The sequence below is a fragment of the Convolutriloba macropyga genome, chromosome 9, assembly GCF_964194025.1.
Source record: "Convolutriloba macropyga chromosome 9, txConMacr16.3, whole genome shotgun sequence".
Classification (NCBI taxonomy): domain Eukaryota; kingdom Metazoa; phylum Xenacoelomorpha; order Acoela; family Convolutidae; genus Convolutriloba; species Convolutriloba macropyga.
Window position 1 is genome coordinate 67,236,615 of NC_134476.1, and position 14,267 is coordinate 67,250,881.

General features: G+C 35.5%; 1 protein-coding gene across 1 annotated transcript in view; it reads right to left on the reverse strand.

Moving 5' to 3' along the window:
• LOC142346294 (clotting factor G beta subunit-like) overlaps positions 1-14,267 on the reverse strand; it is a 77,554-nt gene that overhangs the window by 61,875 nt on the left and 1,412 nt on the right. Inside the window, exons 2-3 of the mRNA XM_075398809.1 lie at positions 13,249-13,336; positions 11,990-12,102 (exon numbers count right to left, since the gene is read on the reverse strand). Coding sequence (XP_075254924.1) covers positions 11,990-12,102; positions 13,249-13,336 — 201 coding nt within the window. The remainder of the gene's footprint in view (positions 1-11,989; positions 12,103-13,248; positions 13,337-14,267) is intronic.

Consider the following 14,267-nt stretch of genomic DNA (forward strand, 5'->3'; position numbering starts at 1 on the left):
GCTTCGCGGATCAACAATGCAACATTCTATATCGGCGGTTATAGTATTTTTTATATTCTGACGTTTGTGTTCATTTATAAAAGTAATATGTTTTTCTTAGGACAAACAATCTCTGGTTTGAATGAGTTGTTGCATTCATGTTTGTCATATTTAGTTTTTGAATCAAACCAATATGTACATCTATCACAGTAATAGAATTTGTGATTCATTCTATTTGGTCGATCTAACAAGGTTTCTATGTTTTAAATTAGAGCACAGTGTTTTGTAGTACCATCCCCCCAAACTAGTATTCTTACATCGTTTCTATCTTTATTAAAGTCATCCACTGGTTTAAACAATTCTACTTTACCCCCACCACAAGGTGTGTATAACCAAATATTAATATTGTATAATTTCTGTATTCTTAATATATATCCAAAGTCATCTTCATATTGTTGTTTTGGTTCAATTAGTTTATCTACATATTTAATTTCACGTGTTGCATTAACTATGACTGGATATAGCCAAGCAGTAACAGTTAGTTGCAAGCAGTTGTATTTGGAATTGCGTATATTTAATATCGATTTAGAGTTTTTGAGATCAGCTGGTAAATCTATATAGCTACCAATAGATGCTTTAGTTGGTTCAATGTTTAATTGAATACTTCTTATTCCAAGAAACTCGAAATCATAACCATAACCTTCATATGTTTCCTTTTCGAAGTTTAGCCAATCCGCGAAGTCTTCATTTTCATAAATCGCATTATTATTAATGTAGTCAGTATTGAAAAATATTTTTGCAATCTTAACGTCTTCTTTGGTTCTCTTCTTATAATCACACTCGACTGTAATCTTATATTTAAAACTCTTAACTCTACGAAACTGGTAGCAGTTTTTAATTTCTTCTTAAGAGTAATTAGTTGCTTCATCTATATCTTTAATGTAATTCCCCCTTTATCAGTAATATAAAATTCTTTCATGTTCTGACTGGAGTTTATATCAAAGTCTTCTGTGTTTTCTGGATACTTACAATTATGACTATATGAGTGAGTAGTTAGAGCTATTTTATTCCTAAATTCTTCATGACATTCTTTACACTCATATCCGTGAAAGGGGCTCTGCCCTTGGTTCCCCAACGGCTTCGCCGATTTAATTCTGGTGTAGATGTTGTCTTCGGCTTTAGGTTTAGTTTTAGTTTCAGCTTCATCAAGATCCATAATAATATCCCTAGCTCTTTTTCTGGTGTTGGTTTGTTAAAGTGTGTTTGAGAAAATCCTTCCTCGAACCAAAGGATAAATCACATAAATCACAAAGGTTTACATTACTGTTTGTTGAGTGAGACATGGTGTATTTTGTTAGGGAAAATTATGGAAAATATAATTTTTCGAAAGTAAAAAATGAAGTGTAATAAGTGTAAAAATAAACCTTGGAAAGAGTGTTGTGATAATTGTAAAGAATTAGAATATTCTTGTTATATATGTGAGAATGTAGTCAAAGTAAAGGATTATATTGAACATTTAGGAAAACATTATAATGATAAGAATTTATATTTAACATGTTGTATGTGTGGGGTTAATAAACATATTTCTTACTATAGATTTAGAAATGCTAAGTGTAGATTGTGTATTTATCTTCATAGATACAGATATGGCCATACTGGAAATCAATTCAAGGAGCATGTTTATAAGTATAATATTAATTTATCTGTCATGTAGTTTTTTATTGATTGGATTGGTGTAAGGACCTTCGGTCTTGGTTCCCCAACCGCTTCACGGATTGGAGTAACCACTTTATGGATTATTGTAAGGAGAAGGGGTTAAATTTTATTGGTGGCTCTAGTTGTGGATAAAACACGGAAAGCAGATAGCAGACGACTTGGTTTATTTTCTGAGTTTCTATGAGGAAAATAAACAAGTTTGAGTGGTGTTTCATTTCCGCGTTTCTATGAGGAAAATAAATCAATTTTGAGTGGTGTTTGGTTAAGGAAACAAATAGTAAATTTGTTCCTAGTCGAGATGTGTGATTGATGTAAGGACCTTCGGTCTTGGTTGGTGTAACAAGGCTTGCCCTTCCCCAACCACTTCGTGGATTGGTGTAACCACTTCATGGATTGATGTTAGGAACAAATTTTAGTGTTGGTTAATTTCCTGTGATTAGTGTTAGGAAATAAAACAAAAATTTTGGTGAGTTATATATTATTTTTTTTCTAGAATTAAAACACTTCATATTTTAATGTTAGACTTAGAGTGAATATGTAGTAGTGGATAAAACAAGGAAACCAGCAAGCAGCAAAATTTGTTCCTGCTCGACATGCGCGATTAGCGATAGGAGAAAGGGACAAATTTTGCTGGTGGCTGGTTTCCTGTGATAGTGTTAGGAAATAAAACAAAATTTTAGTGGTGTTTCATTTCCCTGTTTTTTCCACTACTTTTGAATGATTATAATGTAAATAATTGGAAACAGCTAGAGTTTAAGTAACAATAATTTTATTAAATGGCGCACTGTATTTCGGTCTCCAGTGCTCTTCAATTATGCAAATATTGGTATACTTCAATGGCGTTTTTAATTATAAACAACTATGGTACAATATTGAACCAAGAAAATGATGATTACATTACAGTTCATGTTATTTTCTAGTCAGGAAGTTCTCTCCTTCAAAGTTTTTTTTTGAAAATTTGTAAATAAATTTTTAAGAATTTGTTTGTTTTGTTGGGAGCCTAAATTTATAGAAATATCATAAGAAAAAAACTATTTGCATTTCTCAATACAATTTTGTTACAGAATAATATTACAACTTTCTATGAAGCCTCTGAAAAACCACAAAAATGATTTTCTTAAATTTTTTCACACACAATCTTCTCAAATGTTGGTCACAATGTTTTGTTTTTACACAGTTCTTGCATCTCGAAAGTATGAGACAGACAAAACACAGGATGTAATTTAAAAGACCGTCAGGTTCAAGTTCCTCATTAACAAATTTATCAGTCGTTGTTGCCTATGTGTGTTGAGAAACGTGGAAATCAATTTATACGTACATTTTTTACGTACCAAGGATAAACACTTAGCGATAGTAAGATAGCTTAAGAGGAGAACACAAAATACATTTGATATTTTTTCTCATTTGATACCATAAGATAAAATTCAATTTTACAAAAAAAAAATTACTAGCTTGCAAAATATTAAAATGAACTGTATTGAATAGTGCGCAATTGTTTTCTCTAAAAGAACTCATTTTTTTATTTACTGATTTTAAATGATTTCTAATTCTTACGAAAATGAACAAAATGTGTCCCAAAAAAATTCAAAATATTACAATTGTTTTCTCCAAGTATCTTTTTTGTTTTTGAGGCACCCGGCAGATATTTGAAAAAACCTTCAATTTTCTATATCGAAAACTAACTTGAAAAAACAAAACTTTGGAATGTTTAACAATACGTAACACGATAGAAATAATACATCAGAGAAACAATCACACTGTGGAACGTCATATTGATGCCAGATCTTGCTGCGTTGAACTTCATAAACGAATTTTCGATCTTTCTCTTATTCGGTCTAACTAAAACACCGTTTCGGAAGGAGCTGAGAGGCTTTGATGTTGTGAGCAAATTTTTGAAACCTTTTTCGCCGTGAAGTCTGTTGAAAAAATTGTTGACGACTGAAACAAATATGGCTTTCAAGGACCTGTTTTTTTAAATAGTTCTCATTAACATTCGTAGTCCTTGCCTATCGTTCCTGATTTTTTTTAAATAATTGTTTTGAGTTTATAATTGTTTTCTCCAACCCACTGTCCAAAAATTTCTGTTTCAATCACAAAAATTCTCTGGATCGCACAGACTAAAAATCATCTGAGTAGTGAAAACCTTCAAAAAGATGTTTTTTCTGTTTTTTCAAGCTGACAAGAGAAAAGAAGGAAGATTGATAATCAGCGAAGCCATTTGATTTTCTGTAAAACATTGATCTTACACTTCTAATGAAATCTGACTGAGGGTTCATCGTGGGTCATATAGGAAATTTTCCGGCTCTAAATACCCTGATTCACTCTTCAGTATGATAGCCAGAACAGAATTTTTGTATTTCTTTAGAAAAGATAACAGGAAAGCTTTTTAAATATCTGTGCTGTAGGAAATGAAAATGAAATGAGTGATCTGAAAACAATCTGAGTTACCAAAAATTATTGGTTTTAATTGTTTCCCTTCTTTGAAGAAAATCTATTTGATCCCTTAACTATGTCCAACAAAAATAAACATTAAAACTACCAACTGTGTTTGTCATACGGCAATGGATACCCTCCATGTATCCGTATCCGTATTTTAAACTAATTTATTGTTGTAAGTTAATTTTGAAGGGCGAATGCCATTTAAGTTCAGTTGCTATAAACTTCCTCCCATTTTTAGCAGTTTAGTCTGTTCATTCCGTCTGTACCGGATATATATTCATTCACGTTGTAAACAAATCAAATTTTGCTTCCTTTATGTATGATTAAAACCTGAACAAACTTTCTTTCATAATTTGTATTATCATTAACTTTCAATCTCCAATTTGCAGCGCTAACGCTCAGTTTAATTTAATCCTTGCAAACACTTCTCATTTGAGCTGATTAGTTCAGTTAGAGTCAATCGCACCGCGATTGCCCAATCTAGAAAGAATCTAGTTGAAAGTAACAACTAAACCTGCCATTCGCGACGCAAGTGCCTATCTCAGTTTGTGCGAGGCCATTTGCAATTCAATTGACTATACTCATTGTGTATGAGTATAACATGGCGCAGTCAGCAGCGGACTCAAAGAAAACACCACTTCATATAGAAGCATTTTGGGAGAAACCGACAGCAACACCTCCTCTGACGTGGATCAAATGGACGCAGCCATGGAAATTGGCTCTACTTGCTAAGGAAGGGATCCAATTAGATACCCTGTTGAATGATCCCCCAGCAACAGTGACATACCCGCCTGAACCTACCTACGAAGCACAGGTGGAAAACCACACACAGGCAACGGAAAGAGATCGTAAAGTTCGAAACCAGCAATTGAAAGTAAACTGGCAAAATCGTTGCGCAAAGATTGAAGAAATCGGGATCCTCTGTGGCGACAAACCATGGGGAATTTGAGAACAGAAGACAATATCGTTGCTATATCTAAGCATTGGTACAGAAGGACGGCGGATCTTCAAGAGCAAATACCCTCATTTTCAGATCGAGAAACAAACTTTTAAAGATTTGTGGCGAGCAATGGAGGACTCATTCACAAAGGTTCGTAATATAACTTACGATCGCTTTGTTTTCTACTCGTGTAAACAGCAAAAAGGAGAATCGGTAGAAAGTTTCTACGGCCGTCTCATAGAATTGGCGGAGAATTGCAATCTTGGTAGTGAAGAAACTACACTAATTCGTGATGCATTCATTTTAAAAATGCCTGATCACGAGACTCAGAAAGAGTTGTTGAAGGAAACAGTAGATCCACCAAAAGCATTGGAGATCGCCATACAAATGGAAATGGGAGCACAGAATCAGCAGAAAATTAACCAAAACTTGATGTCAGGTAATACTTCTGTGAATTTCATCAATAATAACTCAATGCGCAATCGCAACGCGAATGGACCTTCAACAAAGCGAGACTTCACTCGCTACCCAACTGTCCCTAAAAACTATCAATATACGAGTATTTGTATGGATTGTGGTCTTCGCTGGAGCCACAACCATAAGCAGTTTTTTCCCGCGAATGGTAAAAATGCCATAACTGTGGTATTATGGGTCATTTCGCCAGAAAATGTCGAAAACCAAAACAGTCACAGAATCCAATTCAGAAAACTCAAAAATCAAATGTAAACCAAATCGATCAGACGCCGGAAAAAAGTGATGATGAAGAATCAGTAAACTATATAACGAGCTATCAACAATTGTACGACCAGGTGTACGATTCAAACTATGATAGTGATTCTGACGACTACGTAGCAGCGATTTCACCGGATTCAGTTCATCAATTGGAACCATTAAACGTGGAAGTGCAAATGGGGAAAATACAAACATCTGCTATGGTTGACTCTGGAAGTGCTGTCAGTATCATCACAAAAAGTTTAGCAAACAAAATCCTACGATCTACAAACTCAGCTAAATGGAGAGAATCAACGGAAAAAAGGAATTTGAAAACTTTTCCAAATGAGCCGATCAAAGTCATTGGGCACTTGGAAACCACAGTAGTCTACAATCAATGGCAAGGCAAATCAGCAATATTGACTGTGCTAGATGATGCACACAAAAATATCATCGGACGAGATCTGTTCACTACATTGGGACTTGCAGTTGTCCAACAACAACAAGAAACTGGTAAATGTGTTTATAACATCAATAATCCTACACGTAAAATTAAAGAGTCAATCGCGACGCAATTTCCACATCTAGTATCGAGAATTGGCTTATCTAAAACACATGTAGCAAAATCAAAGTTTCATCAAACGCTCACAGCAAAGCATCAAAAAGGTCGACGCGTTCCGATAAATCTTCAACCTAGAGTATCAAGCGAATTAGAAAGATTACAGTCCGAAGGTCATATCGAAAAACTATCTAGTTGCTCTGACGAACACTTCATCTCCCCGATTGTAATTACAGTGAAAAAAGATCAGTCGATAAAGCTCGCATTAGATTCAAAAGTATTAAATAAAGCGATACATAAAAATAAATACCAAATGCCTAATATTGAAATGTTAATCGACACCATCTCACAACACCTCACAGATACACAAAACGGTCAACAAGCATATTTCACCACATTAGATCTCAAATATGCATATAGTCAATTAAAACTACATCACGACACAGCAAAACACTGTAATTTTAACATCATATGTGGAGAATCTACCGGTACATATAGATTCAAAACTGGTTTTTATGGACTTACAGATATGCCGGCAGAATTTCAAAAAGCCATGGATTATACACTCATAGGTTTACAAAACACATATTGTTTCTTGGATGATATCATAATCGTTAGTACCGGCACTGAAGCAGACCATTTAGCCTATGTTCACAAATGTCTAAAGAAATTAGATGACGATAACTTGAGAATTAATCTCCAGAAATGTCATTTTGCTAAATCAGAAATAGAATGGCTCGGTTACAAATTTACACAGACTGGAATATCACCTTTAGAAAGCAAAACAGCCGCAATCTTAACAACATTAAAACGTCTTAGATCATTTCTAGGGTCAGTACATTATATTGGCAAATTTATACCTCACCTAGCACAATTATGTCATCCACTTAGACCACTTTTAAAGAAATCAGTAAAATTCATCTGGACAGACGAACACACTAAACATTTTAATCAGATTAAAGAAAAAATAGCAAATAGTACAGAAAATAGCCATTACAACCCTAAATTGGACGTTCGTGTAAAATGTGATGCCTCTCGATCAGGATTGGGGGCAGCATTAGAACAAAATACACCGGATGGTTGGAAGCCAATAGCCTTCGCGTCACGATTCCTAAATTCAACGGAAGAACGCTACAGTGTCAACGAATTGGAACTATTGGGGATAGTTTGGTCAATTGATTATTTTAAATACTACTTATACGGAAAAAACTTTATGGTAGTGACAGATCATAGAGCCCTATTGTCCATACTTAAAGAACACCGATCAAACAAGTCATGCAATAGTCGACTGTCTCGATGGATAGATAGATTGCTACCGTACAATTTCACAATTGAGCATATGCCAGGTGCAAAGATGGGACTCGTTGACTACATTTCTAGAAACCCCTTTGCAAGAGCTAAAAAGATATCTACATACGACGAACATTTTGTTGTAGCGACAATTTCTAGAATCCGTGATTCAATGAAACACCTAATTACCAATAGACAAACAGCAACTAAAAAATTTAGAAACATATTAAAGTCGAATCTGCCCTCACTAAAAATTACAAAACCATTCGCATCGCGATTAACCAAATCACAAAGTAATAATTCAACTAATTGCGAGAAAATATTTGCATCACAATTAACCGTTTCACCATTGAAAACTCCATTCGCACCGCAATTAACACATGCTAATTCTAAACCTAATCCGTATTCTGTACATCCATTTGCGTCGCAAATGCCACCTAAAGTTACAAAATTACAATTTGTACCAAATCACCGTAAAGTAAATAATTCACATTCCATTAGCAAATTCGCTGCAAAAGAGGTGCAAATATTAGACAGTAAAGAATGTGAACAATCTGAACAATTATCCTCAATGCAGCCCATTAATGGTAATAAGTCAAGTAATACACCTAACAACACTAAATTAAGCGCGAAAACACAAATCCTCAAGTATAAATACCACTTACCCAAAAATCACTTGCTTTTTGCCCAAATTCTGCCTAAGAAACACTACTTTGTGAATAAACACAATAAACCTCTCATATCAAATAATTCAGTAAATAGTCTCAGCACGATGTCAAAAGCCAAAGCAACCCGCTCTAAATCGACTCCTACTAAAGCGAGAGTAACTTTCTCCGACACGACACCTTCAACACCCGAATCAAATGCAACAACTCATACAGAAACCCCAACTGGTAGTATGATAGACGAGGCCGAGGACATAATGTTCACTGAGACACTCAATAAAGTGTTCAGTAAGAAGTTTCTAGCAATAATGACTGGAAAAGACGCGATATTGAAAGAAGTAAGGGACTTTGTGCTTCGAAATGATGCGGAACGACTACAAGAGATCAGTCCTTATCTCTTCTCATATTGGAGAGATCTAAGCGTGAAACACGGGTGTGTCTGCCTAGATGAGAGAATTGCTATCCCAAAAACCATTAAGGATGCGGTGTTGGAAGACATTCATTCCACACATCCAGGCAGTTTTGCTATGCTTTCCTTAGCTCAAAATCTCTGGTGGCCCTACATCCACAGAGACATACTGGCAAAGGCCAGTGAGTGCAAAGCTTGCACGGAAATTGACGAAGATACAATCCCGGGTCGTTCCTACCTTACAGATGAACAGTGGGCGGATACAGCTCTTTGTTCTGACACGGAAATTGAGCGAGTCATTTGCGCGGCAAGTACCCGCGCAAAAACAGAACAAGAGAAAAGGAACGACGGGGAAGATCGTTTCAAAAAGCCAGATGTCGTTTACCGCGCAATTCCCTGCTCCGAACGTAGCGTGCAGGTGAAGTTGGCCCGCAAGATACATGAGAACCAACGCCAAAAGAAGAACTTGGATGGCCTCTATGTGGTATTAGCACCTGGCAGCACAGTGTGCAAAATAAGTCCAACGACGAGTGTCATCAAAGAACCTTACAAACCAGAAGTACGGGTTAGGAATTCTGACATCGCCAAATTTGGGACGCGGGCTGAACGTGAAACAGATTTAGCACAATACATAGTACGACGCCCAAAGAAAATAAACGAAAAAACTCTCGAACAAAAAATTCAACAACACAAACGAGATCTTTTTCGAAAAAATACTGGAGAGAAAAGGATAAAGCGCAATAGGAAACAAACAGACGATGTAAGTGTCGTTTCGTCGGGACGATCTTGTATATATACAGCTAGCAATATTGCAAGATCATTGAAGATGAGAGTACCAAAAAGAAACCCGAAATACGACGAGGCATTAAATTTCATTCCAATCGCGCCGCAAGTGGCATCGTCCGATACAGCAGGACCATCCGGGGCACAAACAGCCTCTTCAAAAACAACCTACACCCATCTTGCGGAAAACTTCAAAACGCAAAATCACGGTCAGTGATACATCGGATTCGGACACGTCTTCTATTAGAAAAAGCAAGAGGACATTGAAAAAGAAATCCCAAAAATCGCAAACAATTGTCGAAAAAGTTCGTAGCACAGAAGGCTACACTGATTATCAGGATACTGGAATTGCGGGAGAGTCAAATGAAGGAGCTGAGTATTCGCAAAACCAACCGAGGGAGATGACAGTTCTCCAGGCCGAAAATGCTGAAAATAGCGACAGCGAGTGAACTTAGATAAAGAAAACTTTCATAAACTTTTATTCTATCTATTACTTAATATTTTAATACTTAGTAACCGGTGAATATTTATTAATTTTCTGATTTTAATTTAGTAATTTATTTTTCTCCAAGAGGGGGAAATGTCATACGGCAATGGACACCCTCCACGTATCCATATCCGTATTTTAAACTAATTTATTGTTGTAAGTTCATTTTGAAGGGCGAATGCCATTTAAGTTCAGTTGCTATATACTTCCTCCCATTTTTAGCAGTTTAGTCTGTTCATTTCGTCTGTACCGGATATATATTCATTCACGTTGTAAACAAATCAAATTTTGCTTCCTTTATGTATGATTAAAACCTGAACAAACTTTCTTTCATAATTTGTATTATCATTAACTTTCATTCTCCAATTTGCAGCGCTAACGCTCAGTTTAATTTAATCCTTGCAAACACTTCTCATTTGAGCTGATTAGTTCAGTTAGAGTCAATCGCACCGCGATTGCCCAATCTAGAAAGAATCTAGTTGAAAGTAACAACTAAACCTGCCATTCGCGACGCAAGTGCCTATCTCAGTTTGTGCGAGGCCATTTGCAATTCAATTGACTATACTCATTGTGTATGAGTATAACAGTGTTTTAGAAAACTCTTTAAAATTCTATGATAGCGTATAAACAATTGTGAGTGGATAAATTGTGAGTAGAGGGAGTTTTTGTTTTCTCAAAAATCAAATTAGGTGAACGTATGACTATAATATGTAAACATTCTTTAAATCACAAAAAATATATAAGCATTTGATAAGGTTTTTTTTTTACATTCTAACCAATGCTGAAGTGAAAAATAATGTTTAGATAACACGTAAGTTTTGGCCACAACTAACGAGAGTGCATCCAAGTCAAGACTGTTAAGAGTGCATAAACAAATTAAGCTAATTTAGCATTCAATAATGTCCTTTAAGCTATGAAAGCAAGCAAACGGACGTTTTCACTTATGATTATCCTTTTTCGCCTCTGAGTAATTGTTTGAGCTATTTTTCTTACGCTTGAAAATCATCCAAATTGTTTCTGAAGTGCTTCATTCAAATGAAGAGATTAACAAAGCATAAACCCTGTAAATTACCCATTTGGTTGAAAAAATTTACGAACCATTTGCTTTCGTTTACAGACAGTTTTTCTTGATTATGATTAAATCGAGGTCAGAAAATTCGCTCACGCTAAATTCATTCTGTAGAGTCTTAACATTATTCATGTGATGAAGTTAAGTCCTCGAATCCTCGTGTGATGAAGTTAAGAGAAATTGTCTTCTCGCTCTTTACTGTTACGCTAGATTGTGGGCGATTTTCATAAAGTGCATTTAGCTTAGTGATTGCTTTTTGCTTTGCAAATTGAATGTCATAAGCACCAACGCGGAAGTTGGAATGGCATAAAAAACTCAAAAATCAAGATTTGTTTTTGTAAACTGCAACATGAACAGGGTACTGGCGATTCAGAAAAGACAGAATGTTTCTAGACCGATTCCACGCTGATATGCACTACCAGAAATTTCCTGGTTATCAAAAAACAAAAAAACTGAATTCATTGAAAAATCATTTTTTGGGGAAAAAATTGATATATTGTTTAAAGACATTATGCTCGAACGCTGATTGAGAATAATTTCTGAGGTCGATATCTCTTTTGATTGCAATCAGTGGGTGTTGAAAATTCTTTTTGACAAAGAAATCAAAACTTACTGCACCGTCTGTTAAATTTCAATATCATTTTTGATATAACTCTGCTTAAGCTAATTCAAAACTTGACAAGATTTCATCTTAATCGGTGTGATGAAGACAGTTATATCCAGACGCTTTAAGTGAACTGCTAAAGTCAGCTCTCGTTGTGCTTCAATTCATTTTCAAAAACTTTTTTCTCAATGTTTGCGATCATTAAAATTTTCTCCTTCAGTGCGACCAGGCAGGATGAAATTTTTCATCTCTATATACTTTATCTTCAAATCGAACTTTTTGTATAAACCATTTTAGATAGTTTTGTAATTGCCCACCCCAACTAAATAATAACAAACCTGATGTTACCAGGAGCAAGTAAGTTCTCTCGAAACGCATTTCAGATGACTTCCACATACAGTATGTCGCTGTAACCACGGTATTGCTGTTGATTATTGCACCACCACACAAACTGAAATAAATTGAGTGTTGTAAGTGCTTTTTATTGGAATTAAGAGTGTCAGTGAGCATTGTTTTTTTTTAATCTACATAGGGTCCCACGTTCCTAAAAAACAGTGGTGCGCAAGCACAAGTTAGCTCTGATCAGACCACCTAGACTATATCAAAATGTGCTCTGATCATACAGACTTCAGTCGCGTACGGGGGTGCCAGACTGACTTGAGGTTAGCGCTGGAGGTACCAGGCCAGTTTAGTTTGCGCACTGCGTTTTCCCGACGAACACTTTTAAATTTTGAAATAGCAGTGATCATTGGTATAATGTATTGTTTTCAGAAAAGATATACGTCATTTTGTATATATGGTTTTGGGTTCCTCATAAAAAAACCGCCCGCTCCAAACAAATAATTATTTTCAGCTCAGCATCTCAGCGCGGTTTATTGATGTTAATCGGTCAAATTTGGAAAATTCTCGTCAAAAAACATCGATTCGCGTGTGTTCGTTATCTCTTCTTTGTTATCGTGGGACTGTGAGATCTTTTGGTTGGTCTGCTTAGTTCTCATCTGACATTCCAGATTCTAGAAAGTTTTATTTTCAAACCGTACAGAATCTCATAAGGGCTCGTTCAGACTATCCAGATCATACCACCTTCTGATCAGACTTTCAAAAGCGTAGATAGTGCTGCCAGACATTGTGGAGCGTTCACGGTTTACCCACCGTGCACAACCAAAATCGGTCTGATCAGGACTGGCGTGCGTCGCACCCCTCATCCTTGGATATTTTTATATCATATTTTGGAAAATTTGACCTCACAAACACAAAGAGCACTACTGCGCTGTCAGCTGAAAGTTTTATCTGCTGTTACAATCAATACAATCTTGGGTGAACTTAAAAGTCAATCGTCACTGAAAAACTTTTCTCATTTTTTATAACCTTCAGCAATATCTATTTGCGCTTATTTAATTATGCGAAAGTCTTTTTTCGCGTTGTTAAGAAACGTTAGTTTAACCTAGTGATCTCCGAATCGAAAAACTTGCATCTTCCAATTGATTGTATGCGGGTACAGAGTTGCTTGCAAGATTATAGCCATTTTTAAATTCACTCAACACCAGGGTAATGATTAAAACACATGATCAATTGAAACATCCTTATCTGAACTGACCTCCAAATTTTCCGGCCATCTGGGTAAGCAGCGTACACTTTCACAAAGAAGGGGTATTTGCTTGGTGGGTAGATGATTCTATCGGCTCCTAAAAAGAAAGACACAACCTGTATTAATTAATTAATTAATTAATTAACTAATTAATTAATTATTAAGTATCTCGAAACTGACAGATACAGCCCGTACCTAACTCCAAGGCAAATTCAGTATTGAGTCAGAGTCTAATTCATGTCAAATTTCGCTCTGATTTTGTCTGATTCAGAGCCATTTCGATGATTCAATCGGAATTATCTTCTGATTCAGAAGAATACAGAATTTTTTCTCTGAATTTTGCACGGATTCAAAGAAATGCAGAAATCACTTCACAGTTGGTTCTGAAATCCTTCTGAATCAGTACTAAAATCTCCTCTGAATGAGTATGGAATCCACTGAGCATTAGGTACGGGAGCTGAGTTAGCATTGTTTTTGTCTGCAGTGTTGTTATCTCACGCAGTATTAGATTGCATCCATTAAGTTTCCTGGTTGCAAAAATATTTGTTCGAACTGCGCCCTAATCAACTTTATCTTGGTTTAATATATTCGATAAAATGTGGACGATGTAACAGAAAGTCATTCTAAAATAAAGCAATCAATCTGTTTTTCTCCTCCTCAAAGTGTCATAGCGTTCGATTTATGATTTCTTTTTAACAAAATAAAAAAATAAATAGTTTATTAAAAATTTATTATAGGCGTACCTAGGCCTTTTTACGTTTTATCGGACAACAGATTTCAAATTTTTGCTGATATTGTGGGACGATTGGTTTTACGAACTTTTTTCGGACTAGGATCAGAAAGGTAAGCCTACAAAAATTTTTTAATAAACTCTTTAATTTTTTTTATTTTATTAAAAAAAATCAGAAATCGATTACTATGACACTATGAGGAGGAGAAAAACAGATTGATTTGAGACCAGAGGAAAAATAAACTCCTTGGGACCAACATTCAAATAAAATTTAATTGTTGAAACTGGGAGAATTTTC